Source organism: Chelon labrosus, assembly GCF_963514085.1.
Source record: "Chelon labrosus genome assembly, chromosome: 17".
Lineage (NCBI taxonomy): Eukaryota > Metazoa > Chordata > Actinopteri > Mugiliformes > Mugilidae > Chelon > Chelon labrosus.
In genome coordinates, this window is record NC_140350.1 from 14,942,607 (window position 1) to 14,963,484 (window position 20,878).

Below are 20,878 nucleotides of genomic sequence, written 5' to 3' on the forward strand. Positions count from 1 at the left end.
AACTGCAGCTGGGGATCTGGTTGTGGCCCTCTGTTACACGGCAGTAAAGGGTTAGGCCATGACTAGAAAGAAGTTCATTTACACGTGGAGGTTTAAGTCAGTCAGGAGTCCCGTGTCCTCTTCAGCAGACCTTTGCTGCATCTCCTGCTGGTGGTGGCCGTCAGCAAGCTTTGGATATCCTGCAGCTGGGGTGCCTGTAGGGGCTCTCCATCATACAGAGGCTGCCGAGCAGAGAGCCGGTCAGGGCCTGGTCACCTCGAAGTCCCTCGAGACCCCTCGTATTGTGTTGGATGTCTTGCTTTAAAAGCTTCGACTCCTTGGTGTCATGAGGCCTGGGGTGTGGACAAACCTCAGACACGTTGCTGTGGACGAATGTGTAATAATCACAGGGCTCTTCCTTCAGCCTGCTGGTAGAACAAGGAGTTTTGCTGCTGGAACAATCATCAGAGTAACTGAGGTCAACTGCCAGCACGGGACCTGTAGAGAAAAACAGCTGATTTATACCAAAACTGAAATGACACTAGAACTCCTGACGCAGCATCAGGAGCAGTTGAGATTTACCTCAAAATTATTTAAATTGATTTAATATTGATTTTTATGGAATTTGCTGTATAAGGTCCTGCAAAGAGCTGCTGGAGGGAAATTGCAGTTTAAGTGTATAAAGCGTGCACCTGTGTATTTGTCGGATGTCGCGGGACTGCTGATTTTCCACCCAACAGACCCTCTGCTGTGCGGGGAGCTGAAGATCTGCTGAGAAAGCTGAGAGGAGGGAACGGAGCCAGGCAGCTGAGCATTCAGATGCTGGAGGTTGTAGGGGAGCTGCAGCGTCAGATTGTGAGCGGGGCTGCAGGACGCCGGACTCGGGTCTTGGCCCAAGCTAGAGCTCTTCTCCCTGCAGGGGGTCACCGGGTACAGGGGTTGTTCCTTCCACAGCACCTTCTGCAGGGACCAGCTCGAATGGTCTTTGCGGAGGAGCCTGGTGGCTTGCTACTACCCATAAGGAAAAACACAATGTAGTAGGTAGGTGACTCACTGTTTCAGAAGGCGCAAGCAATTGGTTTGTAATCAAAATCCACAGAGAACAGACACCACCTTTCTTTGCTAATGGCTTATTTAGCTAAACATAAGGTGTAATCTGACTATTAAAGGAACACTGCTCAAGTAAGTACATCTTAAAGACAGCACAATAAAGCTCCTAATTTCGAAAGGATTGATAATTTTTTTGTCAAGTGAAAGTGGCACCTCAGAATAGGGAGTTGTTCTGAGTTTGGTCATCTTGACTCCTTTGATTCTGAGTTGTTTGCGGCGGTCCTGAGCGTATGGGGGGCTTGGACCAGGCTGAGTGGCTTGACTCTGGTCCTCAGATAACTGCAGCTCCTTGCACTCGGTGTCACTGTGTGCGAACAGACAGACAGACAGACAGACAGGCATACGCTGTGTATTTTTGTACAGGTTTAAATGGAAATGCACGGAGAATTACAGAAGTACTCACGTGAGGACGTGGTTCACGCTGACAATACAGTGAGGCCTGGAGGATCGGCTGTTGTGGACGATGGTGGCGCAGCTTTGTACCCACACCCAGCCTCCGTGCTTTGATAGCATGCGGTAATACTTAGTGGTGACCTGGCCCTTCACTAGCACTACGGGGAGCACAAAGAACCAGAGGGAAAACTAAAGGTCAGCCCTGCCAGAGTCATATCTAACAGGTCTGTTATCATGGCTTGTGTGTGTTGTGGCTGCACTGCATTTTGAAAACCACTGATCCGGGTGCGTCAGTCTGGATGTGTGTTGTTACTTCCACTTGTCATAGAAGAAACTCACATAAATGGTGAGCATAACGCAGATGGAAAACGTCGCAGGCGTGGACGTGGTGGTAGAGAGTCTTCTCGATCAGGTCCTGAGGCTCATATCCCGTCAGCTCCGCCACCCTGGCTCCAGCACACAGGAGAGATGGCACAAGTCAGGGGCTGACTTGAATGTCAGTGTGACGTAGTGCATCATATGAGCTGACTTTTTCATAAAAAGTACTTCTATCTTACACCCTTATGTGCTGTAGCTGTAATTTGGTCTCGTCTACAATGACACAGGGATCATCGAGATCTCATGACATCACGGCTCTCATCCACCGACCTTCTCAGCCAAGCATTTCTCCTACCTCATGTCCAAAAAGATGAGCTTGAAGTCCAGGCTGGCCCGGAACATGAACATGTTGCTGTGGAGTTTGATCTCGGTGACGCCGCTGGGGGGCAGGGAGTGGCCGACCGCCATCAAACCCACCGTCCGGTAACAGGATTCATACAGCGCCAGGTCCACCATGTACTGACGCACCTTCAGGTAGCCGCTGCAGTGGATGACCTGGGGGACAAGAGCACGACGCCAGCATCAGTGTATTCACACACAAGGTCCAAAATCAAAGTGCTGAGCATGGGTTGACTGCTTCTCCAGCACTAAAGTTAGATAAACAACTAATTTGAAGGCACGTCCTCCCAGGCAGGGACTAAAACAAAGAGAAGACACTTATATTTCTATACTATTCAGTCAACACTGCTCTTCACTGAAACATATATAATATACATAATACAGTCTGCACAGATCTTCAAGAAAAATGACACCTTTGTGCGTGTCCAAACGACAATAGCTTGATTTGACATTCAACAGAGGCTCCTTCGGAAATCTATCAAACAGCTAGGACTTGAGTTTCTTTCTACTTAAATATTAGATGTTTTTACATTTAAAATAACAACCTCCTACTCCTGAGCGGCAGCTGTTAACAATTAGGTAGCTATGCTGACGGCTGACACAGGAGTTCTGAGGGGGCTCAAATTCACCAAGACACGCGGCTGAATTAAACAGGCCTTTATAAGTCAGCGTCTCCGTTCTGCTATCACGTGTGTGGATCCTTGAATCTGTAAAAGCTAAATCAGGCTGCAGCCTCGACGTTGTCTCCTTCTGTCGTTCTTTATTGTTCAGAGGCCGCCCAGTCTCAAAACATTGGTGAACACAGCTGGAATGGATGTAATGTGAATGCAGCTGTAGTTACGGTGACCTAATGATGCAAAGTTAGCCTTCATATACCTCATGGTTGTTTAAGAATGACCTTTACTCCTATAGGTTACTATAAATGAAACTGTTCCATTGAATGTACGTACCTTGTATCCTCCACATGTCAGTCCAGCATTTCGTTTGGCAAGAACACACTTCATCCTCAAGAAGAAAGAACGCTCAATTTCATACTCTGTCCAAAAAAAAGTCAGTTTTAGAGACATTGTTCAGATGTTAAACAAGTGCTATTCACAGTCTGTTGTGTTTTTACTATATATAATTTCTTAGTGCTGTGGTCGTCAGTAACGCTTCTTCCTTTTTCTTAACTTTGATTATTTTTTACATTATAGATTAATACAGCAGACATCAAAACAAAACATGAATAAAATTGTGTAGTAAACACAAAAATGTGTTTTAAATTTTAGATTCTTCAAAGTAGCCACCTTTGCCCACTCCTTCCCTTGAATGGCTTCAGAACAGCAGTCAAATATGACTATTCACTGTCGAGACGTGGCTCTGCAGGACAGAAACATGCGACTCCAGGCCCGGGACACTCACAAGAAGAAGATGGGGGAGAAGGGTGGCTAATAAAAGGCTAAACGGTTGCCACACACAAATGTGTCAGTAGTAAGAGAGAAGAAATTCCATAAGAACGTAGAGGACAGGTGCTCAGTGTATTACTGTCACCTGAGCCAGTTCTATAACTATAAGCTCTATAAAAAAGAAAGTCTAAAGGCTCATTTAAGGTACTGTGGGACATAGACGCCGTAACCTACACTGGTGTGAGCCATTTATACTTGTGTGCTCGTCAGTCTGGCTTGCTCTGTAAAAACGCCTCCCAAACACTAGGTGGCGCTGTGTCTTTTTTGCCACTTGGGTTAATTTTTGTTTCGACTTCCCGCTTCACTTTGAACAAGGGTGACTGAAATGTTCACCGAAATTTCGCCAAAGACAAGACATACAAATGTTTGATCCAAAACTATCGATTTGAAAATTGCGGAGATGGAGAAGCAAATACTAAAGCGGAAACACGCTACTACCAAGCGGACCAATCACAGGTCTTGCGGTCTGCGACGCCATGATGCGTAGTTACATTTCTGGGGAGGTACACGTCAGCTAGGTCTCTCTCTCTGTGTTGTTGCAGTAGCTACGCTGTCAAATTGATGCAGAAGCCTAAACCGCCTATCAAGCCTGACCTTAAAAGTAGAGAGGGTGTCTCCTTCTAGGTTCCACAATAGAGGAGCCTGATAGCTGAAGGCTCTACCTCCCATTTTACTTTTTGAGAACCACAAGTGGACCTGCACTTTGAGATGGAAGTGATTTGTTGGGATAATACGATATTAAGAGGTCTTTAGGATAGGATGGAGCTAGGCCTTTAAGGGCCTTGTACGTAAGGAGGAGAATTTTAAATTCTTCTTTTACAGGGAGCCAATTTAACCCAAGCTAAAACTGCAGCAATGTGATCTCTCTCCTGTCTATGCTCTCGCTGCAGCATTTTGGATAGATTGAAGGAGAATACTTACATGTTTGACAGCTGGCTAAAGAAGGTCTCGAATTATTTCTCTAATGCTTACAGTTTTGTTAGTTAAGCAGCTCGTGAAGTCATTACTACTGAGCACTAAAGGAGTAGATGGCTCAACAGAACCAGGACTCTTTATCAGGCTTTAATCAGGGACTGTCCTTAGTTTCTTCTACTAATGATGAATAATTTGCTGTTTTGTTTTTTTAATAAGCTGTTAAACTAGGCTACATGAGCTCCTTCAGAATTAGTGGAATGCCACTTTCTTTCCAGCTTTCATGCTTTCTGCTTTAAGCTGGGAAATTGTGAATCATCCTCCTCTGATTCATGACCTTCTTTCTCAGCGGAGGAACTGAGTAAGAAGTTGTACTAAGTGATGTTGCAGGGCTATCAAGAAGTAATCAAGTTGTGCTGGGGTAAAGTTTTGGTAGCTGTCATCTATAATACACTGAAGTAAATGAAAGGGTTAGGGTTAGGGTTAAGTACCTCCTTATGCCTAGCAACAGCATCATCAGATAGACGTCTACTGTAATGAAATTTCTTTCCAGTTGCTGTGTAATCCATTATTTCATATTCAGACGTTACAGGAAATGGTCAGACACGAATGAGTAAACACTATCAGATCTTTAGTTTCTGTGTCAGAATGAGATCTAAAGTGTGATCCGCACAGATGCAGCACAGACGCTCACAGTTACACCCGATGGCAACAGCTCAACACATGCAAAGCGGCTGTTTACTAAAATCAGATCACAAATCAGATCATACCATCATAGTGTGACACAGCGGCACGTGCATGCACTTGAAAATACCACTATTTGAGAATCCACAGTGTAGACTAGAGGGTGAGGGTCTTCTGGTACCTGGGGAGAAGTGGTGGTGAGGGGGCGGGCAAAGACCCAGCATCGCCGACATCTCATCGTGGTCTGATGGGTGGATGTACTCAAATATGCTGTTTCCCGTTAGCTCCACCTGCAACAAACACATTTCCAGCTTGGGCTTGTAATAAAACCGGTGCATAAAATAAAAGATAACATATTATTTCAACCCAGAAGGTTCCTAACGTGTCTCACCTGGGACAGGCCAAGGTGGACTGAAGCCGTCTCTGAGATGTACATAATTTTGCCATCGGAGGCAACGACGAACACAAAGCCGTCCAGAGTCTAAGGGAGCAGAGTAATACAACAAAAATAAAGTTTAGACGGCACGTTTTTGAATTATTTACCCTTCTCCATCTTAGCGTTTAAGGGAGGGATTACTGGAATACAGGAAAGTGTATTGCAAGACGTTCACCCATCGCAAGAATCTATCAGTGTCAGGTAAATCTGTAGTTTGCACACCAGACTTTTTAAAACTATGTCTGTAGTAATGTGTTTCATGTCAACCGGCGATGATCAGAGCTGAAGAAGAGTGCAGAAGTAGTCTAATAGCAACTACGGCTTTAAGGAGGCCTCTGGTCTAATATAGGCAAGTCTATGGCCCGTAGGTTAAATATTATAAATGCAACTTTTTTTTATGAATTCAATGCCATTGCTAGTCAGGATGAACGAAACAAAACACAGGAAGCATCTGATTAAACTTTCTGCTGCTTGGGTGGCGGCTAGTTGATCAAGCTGGGCTGCTCTGTTCAGGTCCTACCATAAAGACAGCAGTCCTGGAGTCTCTCTCTCTCTGTCTCTGTCTCTACCCAGGTCTTGCTGCTGGGTTTTGAGTGTTTTAGGTTTTGTTAAAAAAAAAAGTGGTGTGAGGTTGTGGACTTTGGCAAGACCTGGGGTACCCTATATATGTTCTCACGCGCAGTCCTTACCGTCTAAACACACTAGAGTTTTTGTTGGAGACAGGGTCGGGCTTTTCTTTGGTTGTTTTCTGATAGTATAAGTAAGAGACAGATGGACCTAATGTTGTTTTTATTTTATTGCCTCTTGTCCTCAAAGTTTTTGAAAAACTTTTAATTTAAGTTTGTAGTGTTGCTGTAAAAGCCTCTGTTCGGTGCATCGTCTTGTTGAATTGTAGGTTGCGGTGTTGCTGTCCCCGGCAACCTAGAGATCCCAACAAGAACAACTTCCACACTGTAGCTTTAACAGTTTGATGTAAAGTAATTATTTGGTGCAAGACATCAGTTTCTTGCAAATAACTCAAGGCAAAGTCAGTCCGTTGAAAAGTGCTTTTGGGGAGTGTGGAAGTTCCTGTACTGACTTGTAGAAGGTGAGAACCCAGTTCTTTTGCCATTTTGTCCAGAGGACTCAACGTTGTTGACTGTCCCCAATCACCACCCAGACCTGCAGAGAGAGACGGACACAAAAGACATTCAGAGAGATGAAGAATAGACGCAGATCATTTCCTACATAAATTATCATTTAAATTAAACTCTGACCCCAAGTATTACTCCACAACAGTAACCCAAGAAAGCGGAAGTTATGACTCACACACATACTGTGGTTCTTTTTTGTCATATTAAATCTCACATTTAGCCACAACATTAAAACCACTGACAGGAGAAGTAAATAACATTGACCATCTTGTGACAATACAATGTGCTGCTGGGAAACTGTTGGACCTGTCATTCAGGTGGATGTTACTTAGACATGTACCACCCACCTAGACCAGACCAGGCACCCCCACCCCATAGCAATGACACTCCCTGATGGCAGTCTCTGATGAGTCACTGTTTTGGAGGCTCAAGGGAGACCTACACAATATTAGGAAGGTGGTCATAATGTTATGCCTGATCGGTGTATGCTGTCATGGTGCTGTAACCGAGCTTCTCTGCTTGTTACTGACAAGAAAATTGATGCAGACTTGTGGAAAATGAATTTCCCCTGAGGGAACAATAAAGTACTGATGGCACCAGGCTTCAGCTGAGTAGACCACATAATGGAGCTGCAACAAGAAACTAAGTCTGAAAGAATCTATTTCTACACGAGGTAGTTGTACTAATGGTCACTGCCGTGGCCCCTGCTGTTCTTCCACTCTCACTCCCCTCTTTCTTTCATTTTACTTTTTTATTCAGACAGTATAGTTAGTGTTTAATTTGTGTGTACATGCATGAAACTGTTCATTAAGCTGACATCGGGCAGTCAATCTGGGATTCATGCATGATTTTCTAGTGGAAAATATCAGTTTTCCACTTTTTGTGCTTTTATGTGGAACTCATCAATTCTTACGTGCTTTCCTTTTGTTCGTCAGTGAGATCAAAAATCAGTGCATTGTACAAATCCATTTTCTTTTTTAATAAGTGGAAGAAAAATGTTAAGCAATCACTCATTTCACAATTCGAATTGGTTTCTCTAAGAATAGAACAGCTGTTTATTTGAGTAACATTAAATTACATAGGAATAATTGAATATTGAGTTATGTTAAGTCAAATTGGAGTCTTTTTTAAATTCGTGTTAAATGTGGAATCAAATGGTGGAACGTGCTTCATTTAATTTGGTACAGATTCAATAAGGAAGATCTGTTCACACCTTCAGTTCTCCATCCCTCCACGGTTAAAGTGGGTTATTTCTGCAGCTCCATTCATCACTTCCACTTCCCCAGCTGTCAAAACCGCACTGTATTTACACTGCTGTAAATTTACATTGAAATATCAACGGTGTAATCCAGTTATACTTAGGTGCAGGCTGTAACTGTGCGTTTTAGTTTAGGCAGATGAGAGTTTTAGAGAAGTGGTAGCTCAAAGGAAAGAACTCACTCACTTCAACAGTCATTTTTCCACTGGATTAGGAAAACAAAGCGTGGTGCGTGAGTCCACACATGTTCAAGTGGTGATTATTCATCCATCTCCATCTTGTGAACTAATGGTGCTTTGCTTGTTAACATAGCAAATTGTGTTTTCTTTAACTGGGTTGTTGCCAGACTGAGTAACACTCATTAGACTTGGATTTATGTTGACAGATCTGGACTCTGGACCGGCCCACGGAGACAGAGACAGATCGGCACGGTTTCTGATTTTAAGTTTAATACAGGGCTGCATCATGTTTCAGTGACAAAGCTGCATGTGACACCAAAGATTTTTGGGACTTTTTCTTCTCTGTTAAATGGCTGATATTTCAGTCTTCAGGCTCTAATTTATTCTCAGAGAAATTTTTTCACTTTAAAAGCTTGTATTTAGTTAAAAAAGAGACACACGGTCATGTTGAAGCTGGATTATTTATTATACACTCTACTAAAATGAGGAATATTTATAGCAAAACTGCCAAGGAATAATTTAGCAATGTTTACAAAAAAAGATGTTAAAATAATTGTCTATTTAGTAGTGTACAGTAAAATCTTGCAAGTATATCTCTTGTTAAAACAAAAATTAACCTAATTAACTGCTAATCATTTGCCTGTGTATTACAGTAAATGGAAAATAACAGCTTTATGTTGTGACTGGAAAACAAAAACTGTAAATTTCAACAACAGCAAGATACCATTCATTTTGGGACTGGAAAATCTTTAAGAGTGGTGCATATTTTTTTGTTTCCAATTTCACCGTCTTGTCACATGAAGTGTTTGTTCTCAGGCCTAAATTAAATGCAATTTTATTTATTGTTTTCAAAATTTTTCCACTGTCTCCTGCACGTACAGCATTAACTGCTTCCACGATCTGCCATGCTCACTCTTAGTACCATGTCTGCAGAGGTAAATCTAATGTTTCTTTTCTTTTTATCAACTTCACTTGTCACCTCGAAGAAGCTTATTGTCATGACATTTAAAGTCTGCTGTCCTTTTAGGTTTACGAGGCATTTCCTCGTACATGTTGCAGTGTCCTTGCAGAGCACGTCCAGCCAACTCGAGATCAGACACAATTCATCCACTTACTGGAGCTGTCAGCAACATATAAAGCTTTCTGAGATCACTTAGAGAACACTTAAATAAGTCCTCAGTGCGTCCTGGTTGTCTAAGGCTGCTCACTTCTCTGTTCAGGCATCATGCTCAACCACTGCATCTATAATCTCGGCTTCGTTTTTGGTTCCTGGCTGCAGAGTGGATTCTGCAGGTTTTCAGTGATAATAATGGTTTACAATGAGCATCGGTTTTAAATTTCCATTATAATTTATTCCAATTAAAGTAATTGTTGACTGTGAAATATATTCCAACGAACTGTAATGTCTTGTGTATTTGTGCATTATATATATATATTTTTTTTTTGCAAAGAAATTCTGGCAACCTGAGCTGCAGAAACCATCAAATCGGTGAGCAAATTACCGAAAACTTTTACAATGAATCAGTGTGTTTTACAGTAAATGGAACTGATTTTACAGCGTCAGACAAAGAGAATCTGATTTTATGATGTTTTCCTCGTCTAACCCGCCGCAGTGCATCTGGATGCGACACAGCCCAAAGAAATAACCCAGCCTCATGGAAGGACAGAAATATATGTCCCATTTTAAACAGTCTGGGGGGAAAAGTCTAACAAATTTACGATGATAAATAACATTTTTTTTTCCTGCTTAAAATAATAATAATAAATTAAGATCGAGTGCAGAATGTGTGAATTCAAACTTGAATGTTACTCTAGATTTTATTACTTCAAATCTAATTTTATACCACGAAGGATGGAAATAAAATTTAATTTAAAATAGTTTTATTATATAATTATACATATTGTATAATAACTGAATATAATTATTATTATAAGACCAAATTATTATTAACAAGACCAAATGTGGAGTTCGAGTAAAAATCTTTTCCTTTTTTGTGTAGTAAAATTTGGCAATGAACTGTTTGACTAATATATATATATATATATATATATAGTCTAATGAATTAGTAAATTATATATTCACCAATAATAAACTCATAAATTTTGACCCACCACAGTAGTCAAAAGAAAAAACAAAATACTCTGGATCAGTCTCTCCACATAATCTGCATTTTGTCTCCATCTAATAATCCTAATCTCCACCTTTAAACCACTGAGCTCTCTCTCTTGGTGCCTACCGTCGGGGAAGACTTCCCTCATCCTGAGGTAGCTGCTGGTCAGCCGGATGATGGAGGCCTTGTCCAGCTGGGAGGTGATGGCCGCCGGCAGAGGCAGCAGTTTGGCCAGCTCGTAAAACTCTCCGTTCTCCTTCTCTCTCCGGGTCTTTGCAGCGTTTTTGGATTTTTCCTTCATCTCCGGACGTTTCAGAAAAAAAAAACAAAAAAACAAAATAAAAAAAACAAAAACGTTTCTTGCAAAAGTAAAGTAATCCGGTGAGCTTGTTCCCATATGGGCCTGGTCATGCAACAAGGGGGATGACAGCCGGCTCCTCCAGCATCCTAATGACCTGACTTCCACGATAGATATTCATGCTTGGAATAAGGAGCTGGCCACTGTGATATGGATCCAAAAAATAAAAAATAAAATGAAATGAAATTAAAAAAAATAATAAAATACCAGACAACGTGATGTGTTTATCCTATCAGCCGAAAAACGCGCTCCAAATATGACCTAACCATCCTTGTTGTGCTCTCCAGCTTCACCTGCTCGGAGCGAAGTTTAGGGAACTTTACGCAGCTTTCACAGTGCAGGCTTTTTCGTCTCCACGCACCCGTTTTTTTTTGTTTTTTTTCTCCTGCTCTGCTCCTCTCTTTACTACTCTCTTTACGCATGCAGCTTCTGTTAGCGATAAGGAAAACTCCAAACTCCAGAAGTTATTGGCAACAGATGTAATGAAATGAGAAGAATGGAGCAGCGAGGAGGCTGGAGGCTGAACTAGTCTGAATACTCCTTAGACCAGATCTCTGCCTTCTCTCTCTCTCTCTCTCTCTCTCCCTCCCTACCCCTCTCTCTCTCTCTCTCTCTCCCTCTCTCTCTCTCTCTCTGATCAGTTCAGTAGGTTTTAAGTGACATGGACATTTAAAAACTGAACTTCTTGCTTCGGGTCTTTCAACAACATTTATTGGATTAAGGTCAGGACGTTGACTTGATCATTCCCTTTTTTTTTCTACTTCAACCACTCTTTTGTAGAATAACTTGTGCGCATGACCAAGTTTCTCTTGAGATTTGACTCACAGACAGATGTGCCGACATTTTCTTGTAGAAGTCGTTGGTATAATTCAGAATTAACTGCTCCATTAACGATGACAATCCATGGTCCAGATGCAGCAAAACAGATTTATTTATTAATCCCAAACTGGGAAATGTGACTGTCGCAGCAGCAGCCACTCAGCATACTATACATGATCTGTAACGATAGGGAAATCCATATGTACAATATGTGCAAGGAAAATACAATTAGTGAATATTAAAATTAAATGAAATTTAAACGAAATTAAATGGATTACATTAAGCATGGCAACAACAATAGAGCAGTGTCTTTGTCCTTGCTAATCACACCATGGTAGTTCAGTGTTATGCTGATGGTGCATTCATGGACATTAACATTAACCAAATTCAGGCTGTTACAAAACCCTGATTTATTTTATTTTATTTTGACAAACAGAAAAAATATATATATATATTTTTCAATTTTCAAAAAAATAGTTATGCCATGAAAACAGAAATAAACAATAGTAATAAAATCTTTAGACATACTCTGAAATAAAAAGAAGTGTGTCTTATTTGTCTTAATACAGTTCGGTTTTGGTAGTGGGCTCAAATATCATGAAGCTATTTGTTGCCAGGCGTGGGGCGTATCGTTCTTATTTCTTTCTTACAGATGTTTATGTTTGTTGCATCAAACCTGTGTGTTACAATAAATACGATTCTGATTCTCTCCTGCTATTCTTTTTCTGTCCCTCTCACTGATTTTTAATTGTTTACAGTTTGTGCTGCGCTGAACAATCCAGTTTAAATTATTCTCACAATTATGGGCCAACACGAAATTGTTGAAAATACCACTGGTTGTGTGTCATTCGAATCGTAATTTATTGACGATCCCTAAGAAACGCAACATGGGAAATTAAAGGTCCTTTTCCATCAGCTGGAAGACGATTATGCTGTGATTTTTAAAGTGAAGCAGACGCAGGAGGAGACGGAGAAGAGGAAAAAAGGCCCAAAGAGTTAGGACGCACGGAAATGTGGTAGGTGGATTGTTGTTGTTTTTTCTCCAAATTTTCTATTCGAATTTTTAATGAAATACACAATACACAAACCCCTGTTTATGCGTAACTGCGCCACAGTCCGGTTACATTGTCATATTTTCTCCGGATTATAATCTCTGCCACTAAACGCTGCAGCTGTTCCACACTGTCTTGACTAGAAAATTCATTTTTGTCAACAGACCGTGTATTTCTTTTCTCTCCCTGCTCTCTTATACCTGAATCTGAGGATTAAGAAACTTTTGCATTTTTCCTTTTGTGAAATGAAAATAAAGTAATTATAATAATAATATAATAAATTATTGCAGAGTTCAAAAGTAATAGTTTTGACTAATCCTAAATCGAAAACATAAAATTGTAAATGTCTTTTATCCCGACAACAACCGACTAATTGTAAGCTGAGTTATTGATGGAGGCTGTGAGGCTTTAAAAGGCCAGTGCAGCGGTGTTTTTGTAATTTAATGAAATTGATTCTCTTTCCATCTCACACATTTGGCGTGGTAAGCCTGTTTTCAGGCTTATGCTCTCACACCAAATACGCCATCCAGTAAGCCTAATTAGATTTATTTTTTTTTATTTTTTTTGTGCACACAGGACAAAGTCTGAGCATTGGGCTGTCAATTTGTGCTATCAATTATATCAGTCAGTAAGTAAACTGTTGTACTTAATCCTGTTTCAGGGTCAAGATAGAACTTTGCATGGACCCACTCTGGGCCTATAGGGCCGACCACTTCAGTTCAATTCAATTTTCAGTTAAATTTTACTAATACACATTAGCAATAACAAAAACTGTCCCAAATGCTTTATAGAACCCAGAGCCTAAAACCCCTACAGCAAGTACTGAGGCAGCAGAGGCAAGCAAAAACTGAGAATGGAGAAAAGCAAGCAGATAAAGTCACACATTCATAAAGCATACATACAACATTTATACATATATATATATATAGGGCATCCATGATGGTTCAAAGAGATGGGCAGAGAGCAAGAAAATACAATGTTTGATCTTTGGAGACTTTCTCAGCTGCTAGTTGCCTGTAGATTATTTAACTTGCTTCGGATGTGAGAATTAACAGACCGTCTGAAAGCATGAACAGGTTTTACTGAATCAGTAAGTGGCCACAAGGTGGCAGTGATGTGACGGATTAACTCAAAGTTTCTAATTCTTTAGCATATAATGCATTGCAGCATCTTTATATAATAATATAGAGTTAGTTATATTGTAAGATGCTCCTGTTTAAGTCCCAACTCCTCACCAGTCTTTTAGAGCTAAAGAAGCCACTTGGATGATCTCAAATTCTTGTGAGTGTGGTTTGAATAACGACTGACTTGGGATGTTCCTATAACAAAAATTGCAGAGAAATGTGCGAAAGCAGCAGAGGGACAGACTGTGCACTTCATATACCAAGCAATGATAATATCATATGAAAGTAGGGGTGTTACATTTAAGGCTCAGCTGCGAAACAATGCTTAGAAATTGTAATATTCTGCAAGCAAAGGTTTTGAGACAATGCTGTGGGGCTTTCATAACCTCTCGGTAGTACCCAATACTGCATCAAGCTGGGTCTGCAGTATTTGGTAAAACCAAACGATTCTGGTAACACCTTTAATGCTCAGTGATTTTTGCACAACAGGATTATTGGCAATCCAAGTGCACATTTTCTGTGCGGCTTGCTCTGATTACAGGTGCTGGTTTAAAGCTCTGCAGGAATTGAAGGGAAACAAATATCAGACTTAAAAGCAAAGTCATTATTAATGAGAGGAGAGTCAGAATGAGAACCACCGTCTGATTGTGAAAACAGTTAATATTCCTCTCCTGCAGGGGGCGGTAATGCACCCGGAAATGTCAAAACAGACAACGATCCAAGAAGAAGAAGAAGAAGCAGCAGGAGTGTGCACTTGAGGAGGATACTGTCTTCTAATGCTCTTTAAAGTTTCGTTTTTAAAGGCCATGTAAGCACATTTTAAAAATATTTTTGTAGCTCAAATGAATCCTTGGTGTCTTTATGAGTGACCAGTTGACCACATCTACAGTAGGGCCTGCTAACACGATACCTTGGGGGGAAACTAGCTTGTAACTGTAGTGGTAGTGAAATTTCTCCAGGCTTATTCTTTTCTACAGAGATAAGATACCGCTTAATGTCTAATAATAAATTATTTAGTTGCATATCATAAATGCACGTGTGTATTTGAGAATAAAAAAATAACCATTAGTACTGTGGGTGTTGGTAGCGTAACGTAATGAAATCTACTGCCTCAGAGGTTTTTAACTCAAAATATGCCTAAATATTGCATAGCTTCGCGTCAAATTGTTATTTTGAGGACTATGTATTTATTTTATGTCTATCTATATTTGTATTTTTTCATTCTCGACGTGGGAAAAAAAAGCGGAACCACAGTATGAGAGTCTCAAGTATAACCGGACAGTTTTAACCGACACACTCGATTCTCTGTGACGCGCACCAGTTGACAACAACACCGAGGTAAATGGATTTTAATGTTGAAGTAGACTGGAGGACGTAGCTGTACTACTTAGAGTGTTTTTTTCTCTTGTCTCCGGTGCAGAGCGAAGCCAAACGCCTAAATGTTGCTGCACCAGAAAAATTAATTATATTTCGGATCGCTTCGGGGGTGTTGTCTACAATGGATGTGTCTGATAAATAGTAATGTGTGTCAGTGATTAGGAATAGGGTCAATAAAAATACTAAACGTAACCTGTGGAGTTTGCACGGTGCACAGGATGAGCATTGCATGAACTGAGTGGGAGTAAACATGTGTCATTTGGCAGTTCTAATATTTATATATATCTGTTTATAGTTTTCACAGTTTTTTTTTACATTTAATCAAACCCTGCCTCAGGTCAGTTAGGATGACTGCTTTATATTAAAAACGTGAAATATCAAAATAGTAGTAGAGACAAAAGATAAGATTTCTTTTAATTCGTTCCCAGTGGGTCAGATGATTGCATACATATACTTATATTTCAGATGAAGTTTAGACCGTCCCTCCTGACAGAAAGGCTGTTACTTAGTCTGGTTCGTAGGTCTCCTTGCTTGTGCACTCTTTTCCAGTTCTGCCTACAGCGGATTTAAATTACTTCACAAAACTGATGTTGTCTTTGGTTCTTAGGGGTTTGTGGTATTTCTGCAACATTTTACCTCTAGCTGGCACGGCTTTCTTACGGCTTTGCTTTTGTGCAGCTCTTCTCTGTCGTCAGACTGACAGAGGCCTTTAGTTGCTTAGAAGTTTACCTGGGCTCCTTTGTTGACCTCTCGGATTATATGATTATACATCCTGCCTTTGGAGTGATCTTTGTTGGTGTTGAAGTCTTTAAAACATATGTTTTAACTTAACAGACTGTGACAAATCCCTGATTTTTATTTTAAAATTAACTTGTGATCCTAAGGAGTGCACTTACTTTTGCAACTCACAGATATGTAGTATTTCCTAGTTTTCCTTAATAAACAAATACACAAGTACAGTATTTCTGCTTCATTAGTTTGATTGGGTTCTCTTTGTCCACTCTCAGGCCTTGTGTAAAAATACGGCGATGTTTTGAGTTGTTTTTATGCAGAAATGTTGAAAATGTTGAAGCGTTCAAAAGCTTTTAAGCAGCACTATATGCAATAAGCAAAACACAACTTGAACAAGTTAATAATCACCAGTAAGAGTTAGGTGTTTCTGTCAGACAGTTTAACATGAAGGACTGAATTTGACTTCAGTCCTGATTCTCTCTAAATGTCAGATACCAGAGGATCATTTCAAAAGTCATTATTTTTGAGATGTCACCACTTGTCTTTCCACATTCTTGTGTTCTATGTTTCAGTCAAATCTGACCTAATATTTATCTGGTTTACAGTTGATGTTGGCCACTCTGTCCACGATGATGTCCCATGGTTTCAAGAGCAGTAAGCAGGACTTCACTTTTGGACCATGGAAAGTGACTGTTGCCAAAAACCACATAATGAAATCTAAAGACATTGAACGGTGAGATGTTTCTTCACGTAGCCAATATTTGTCTTGTCTCTTAACTTTTTTTAAATTTTTTTTTTAAACTTTGTTGGGTCTCTGTGGTGGGTATAAAGTTATGTAGCCCAGCTAAAGTTAGGGTCTGGAAAAGTTAAGCTGGATAGCTCTCAATCAACGCGTAGTAATTAGACATAGACTGCTAAGCAAAGCAGCGTGTGTGTTATGAAACGGAAAATAACACTGCTCATGTTCAGATCACTTTACACACACTATTATTAGTTTAGACAGAAGATAAATTCACTTGCCGACCAGATCAAGTGTGAGGTCCAACGCACATCCTTCTGAAATGACACATGACAGATGATATTATTAATACCCATATTTTATTTAAAGTGGCTAAACATTTAGTCGCTTAGACACAGCTGCACAGCTACTCTAAGGAATCAAATAGATATTCCGTCAGACTCTACGCCCAGTTCATTGAACTTTAATGCTTGTAGTATTCTCTGAGGAAGCTCTTGCTTTCCTTGTATTCCATCGTCCTTTTGAAATCTGTATAGTTTTATAGTAAGGTAGCGCAGTAATTAAATTGAGTCGTTACGGGCTCTAAACTAGCTTCAAACATTTATGTTGTCACCATGCAAAATGAAAACAACTCTGAAATAAATTAGTGTAAGTATCTGCTGAAGAGCCGACACTAGAAGTATTGACAGAATGGCTATGAGCTGTTTGCTATATGACTTCTTATTTGTTTGTTTCTTTAGGTTAGCGGAGGAGATGGACATGCCTTGCCTTCCAGAGATGTTGTTCGGGGACAACGTCCTTCGCATCCAACACGCAGATGGGTACGGCATCGAATTCAATGCCATCGATGCCCTCAGGAGAGTCAACAACATGGATGATGCAGTCAAGGTGGCCTGTGCCCAAGAATGGCAGGAGAGCAGGTAAGATCTATCTATCTATCTATCTATCTATCTATCTATCTATCTATCTCTATACATATATACTAGCTAGCCATAACATTATGACCACCTGGAGTGTCCCTGCAGGTCTTTGTTTACTTTCAGGACTTGTGTGAAAATCCGCCAATGTTTTCAGTTTCTTCCTTCACACAGTGCCTCTTGAGCTTCACTTATTTTCATCTGGTATCTCTTATCCATCTAGGACCTGTCTCTCCTGACACCTACTGCACTAAAATCCCATCATTTATTTATTTAATTTTTTTTTATAATTGTATATATCCCTGAAATGCAACCCATGATATTTTCCTCTCAGAGCTGATTCGGAGCATTCCAAGGAGGTGCTGAGACCTTATGACTGGACATACACCACAGACTACAGAGGCACTCTACTAGGAGAGGATATGAAGATAAAGGTTTGTCATTTTTAATTAAAGGGAAAGAAAACGCCATACTATCAAAGCCTCCTTTGTTTTGTGTAACGACCGTACAGTCCGACAGTCGACAGTGATCTCGCGTCTCGTGCCTTTTCAAGGTGAATGAGACGACGGAACGTATCAACATGGAGAAGCTGAAGGCTCGGGAAAGCATCATGTTTTTTGACGAGGTGCTGCTGTATGAAGATGAGCTGCATGACCACGGTGTCTCGATGACCAGCGTCAAAATTGTGAGTAATGCTTTCCTGTCAAATATGTTTTTGCTCACAGTTTTTTGCTGCTTAAAGCTGGATACTTGTCATCAGATGCATGTTAATGCCAGGTCTGAACAGGCTCTAAAAACACGCTGCATGAAGCTTTTTGTGAGAGTGTCCCGTGCTGTGTTTTGCCATGTTGCAGAGGGTAATGCCCACCAGTTTCTTCTTGTTGCTGCGCTTCTTCCTACGAGTGGACGGGGTGCTGATAAGAATAAACGACACTCGACTGTATCACGAGGTGAGTCTGTGTTTTCCATCAGCCAGGATTGAGATCAGGGCAGAAGAGCACGTCGCAGGGTTTATGGATGATGATTCTGCTTTTGTTTCCAGGCTGGAAAGGAGTTCATGCTACGAGAATTCAGCACGAGGGAAAGCAAAATAGCAGAGCTGAAGGTGAGCTGGGACGCGTCACACGCTGATAATAAATAACAAGACACAGCTACAGAGCAGAAATCAGAGCAGAGATCTAGTCAGTCTTGTCCCAATGGTTCATACAAGCACATTTTCTTTGTTTACATTGTACACCAATCAGGCATAACATTATGACCACTGAGAGGAGAAGTAAATAGCTTTGACCATTTTGTGACAATTCAGTTTTTTCTGCTGGGAAACTTTTGGACCTGGCATTCGTGTGGATGTTACTTAGACATGTAGCACCCGCCTAGACCAGACCAGACCAGACACCCCCACCTCATAGCAATGACACTCCTTGATCGCAGCAGCCATCCCCAGCAGGATGCAGCCTGACACAGACACACACACAAAAAACGCTTTAGGAACAATTTAAAAAAACATGAAGAACAGGACAAGGTGTTGTCTTGTCCCCCACTAACAACATCCTGTTGCCAGACACTACAGGACACCCTCAGAAGGCCTATGTCCATTCAATATCTACACAATATTAGGATGGTGGTCATAGATGGGGGTATGTGTTACATTGATTACATTTTAATGCAGATGTTTCTCTTTTTCAGGGCGTCCCAGCCTCTCTCTACACTGACCCCAATGAAATTGCCCAGCACTTAACCCTGAAGCTGACAGAGTTTGAGAAGCTAGAACTTCCTGTGATGCAGCCTCAGACAGCTGCTGACGACACTAGTCAGTGACCAGAGCACCACACGTCACTGATGCGTTGCATGAATCGGGAGTAGTAGTCTTAAACCACAACCCTATTGTTATAGTAACTGTACAGGATTAGCTTTTATATGTAACCTCTGTGTTGGTGTGTTCTGTTAACCGACTGTAGACTGTTTCATTGTGTTTCTAACATCTTAGAAATGCTTTATTTGGTTCAGCTTCTGGCTTTGTTCATATCTGACCCGATTTTTGTTTCAAAGCGTCTCTCTCTCATCAACATTTTGCCGTTATGCCAGGTAGGATAGCTACCCTGGCAGGACGTTAGTGTCTCGGTAATGTATCGGTGGAACAACTACATAAAAACCACCACCATTTTCTATCTCGGTGTAGTGTATTTTTTTATAAGAATTTTTTGGAGTGTGTGGAAAAAAGCTTTTGCAAGTCTAACACTTCCAGGTTCCATGTGAATATCTACCTTATGGTCAAGTGTGTTTTGCTTGTGTAATTATAAATAGATTGCTTTGTAATTCTTTTTCATCTTGAATGTTCATGAGAGTTTTCTTTGGCTGTGTAAAGCTAAATTATTAATTCAAATCATGCAAAATAATTAGGCATTTAGCACAAATGTGGGATTAAATCAGAAATGAATCAGGAATCTCAAATGTTGATTAGCGGATCACCCTGTGAGCACAGAGACAATTTGGTTTTCTGTCGTTGCACTAGTTGCTCTCATTTGAAAACAAAATTGTACAATAGTTTAATCACATGTCACGCTTACCGCGTTAGATGGGACTGAGTCATTGCTTAAAAAAAAACGGTGCTATACAAGTAAAATTTCAAAATAAAGTTTCACCCATTTTGAAACTTTTTGTTTCTATGTCTGTTCCCAGACCATTTAAATTATATAAATAAAAAAAACCAACACAAGAGGAGTTACCAAGAACCCAATAAGAATACTACTTTGAGAAAAAAATGGAGCGTACTATTTTTAAATGTCTAAATCTATTAGTAAATGATTTGTTAGCTGGATCTGGGCTCAGATGTGGCAGCAGTCTTTATTTAAAATGCTCCTAAAGGGAACGGTGGGGGATCTTGGGGTTAAATGCTCAAGGATCTTTAGCCGTGGAAATAGAGGGATGCGAACCTGTAGCCTCATGGTTCCACCTCTTCTTCCCGATAAGGTTTCATTGAAGGGATCATCCAGGAGAGCACCCAAGCTTTTTTTTAATTAACCCTGGACCTGAACCTAGTTACAAAGCGTGTAAAACGTATTCACTGCCTTGGATGTTTTCCCATTTTATTGCTTTTATAAACTGAATCATGGTCAATGTTGTTAGGATTTGTTTTTGACAAGATGTCGGCATGTTTTTGAGGGACCAATTCTGAATAATGTCCCTTCATAATCTTGTAATAACACATGGAAATTGGGTGCAATGACTCGAATCCGCCACTAGATGGTGCTTCAAGTTCACAGCTTTGATTTTTTTATTTTTTTATTTTTGGTTTCTTACTGTAAAATCATCCTGGGAAGAAGAGTACGCCTCAAACATAATATGTTCAACTGTAGAGAATTTAAGAAGAATGCGTTTCAGCAAAGACGGTAAATTAAAACGA

At 40.5% G+C, this 20,878-nt stretch overlaps 2 protein-coding genes across 3 annotated transcripts; one reads left to right on the plus strand and one right to left on the minus strand.

Moving 5' to 3' along the window:
* Positions 1 to 160: 160 nt before the first annotated feature.
* On the minus strand, positions 161 to 10,658 carry sim2 (SIM bHLH transcription factor 2; the record flags this gene model as incomplete). The annotated part of the gene is made up of 11 exons (XM_084564171.1): positions 161 to 477; positions 672 to 987; positions 1,243 to 1,393; positions 1,493 to 1,640; positions 1,822 to 1,928; positions 2,156 to 2,355; positions 3,150 to 3,235; positions 5,422 to 5,530; positions 5,632 to 5,721; positions 6,755 to 6,837; positions 10,484 to 10,658. The coding sequence occupies 11 exons, from the start codon at positions 10,656 to 10,658 to the stop codon at positions 161 to 163; spliced, it is 1,782 nt and encodes a 593-aa protein (XP_084420297.1).
* A 3,512-nt stretch (positions 10,659 to 14,170) lies between these two features.
* tiprl (TIP41, TOR signaling pathway regulator-like) lies at positions 14,171 to 20,850 on the plus strand. 2 transcript variants are annotated; one of them, XM_084564907.1, is made up of 9 exons: positions 14,171 to 14,518; positions 14,954 to 15,048; positions 16,425 to 16,552; positions 17,299 to 17,478; positions 17,810 to 17,909; positions 18,029 to 18,160; positions 18,330 to 18,425; positions 18,518 to 18,580; positions 19,162 to 20,850. In XM_084564907.1, the coding sequence occupies exons 3-9, from the start codon at positions 16,428 to 16,430 to the stop codon at positions 19,291 to 19,293; spliced, it is 828 nt and encodes a 275-aa protein (XP_084421033.1). In that variant the 5' UTR covers positions 14,171 to 14,518; positions 14,954 to 15,048; positions 16,425 to 16,427; the 3' UTR covers positions 19,294 to 20,850. The 2 variants fall into 2 exon arrangements, with proteins under 2 accessions (XP_084421033.1, XP_084421032.1); XM_084564906.1 differs by lacking the exon at positions 14,954 to 15,048 and having other exon boundaries at positions 14,172 to 14,518; positions 19,162 to 20,849.
* Positions 20,851 to 20,878: the final 28 nt, after the last annotated feature.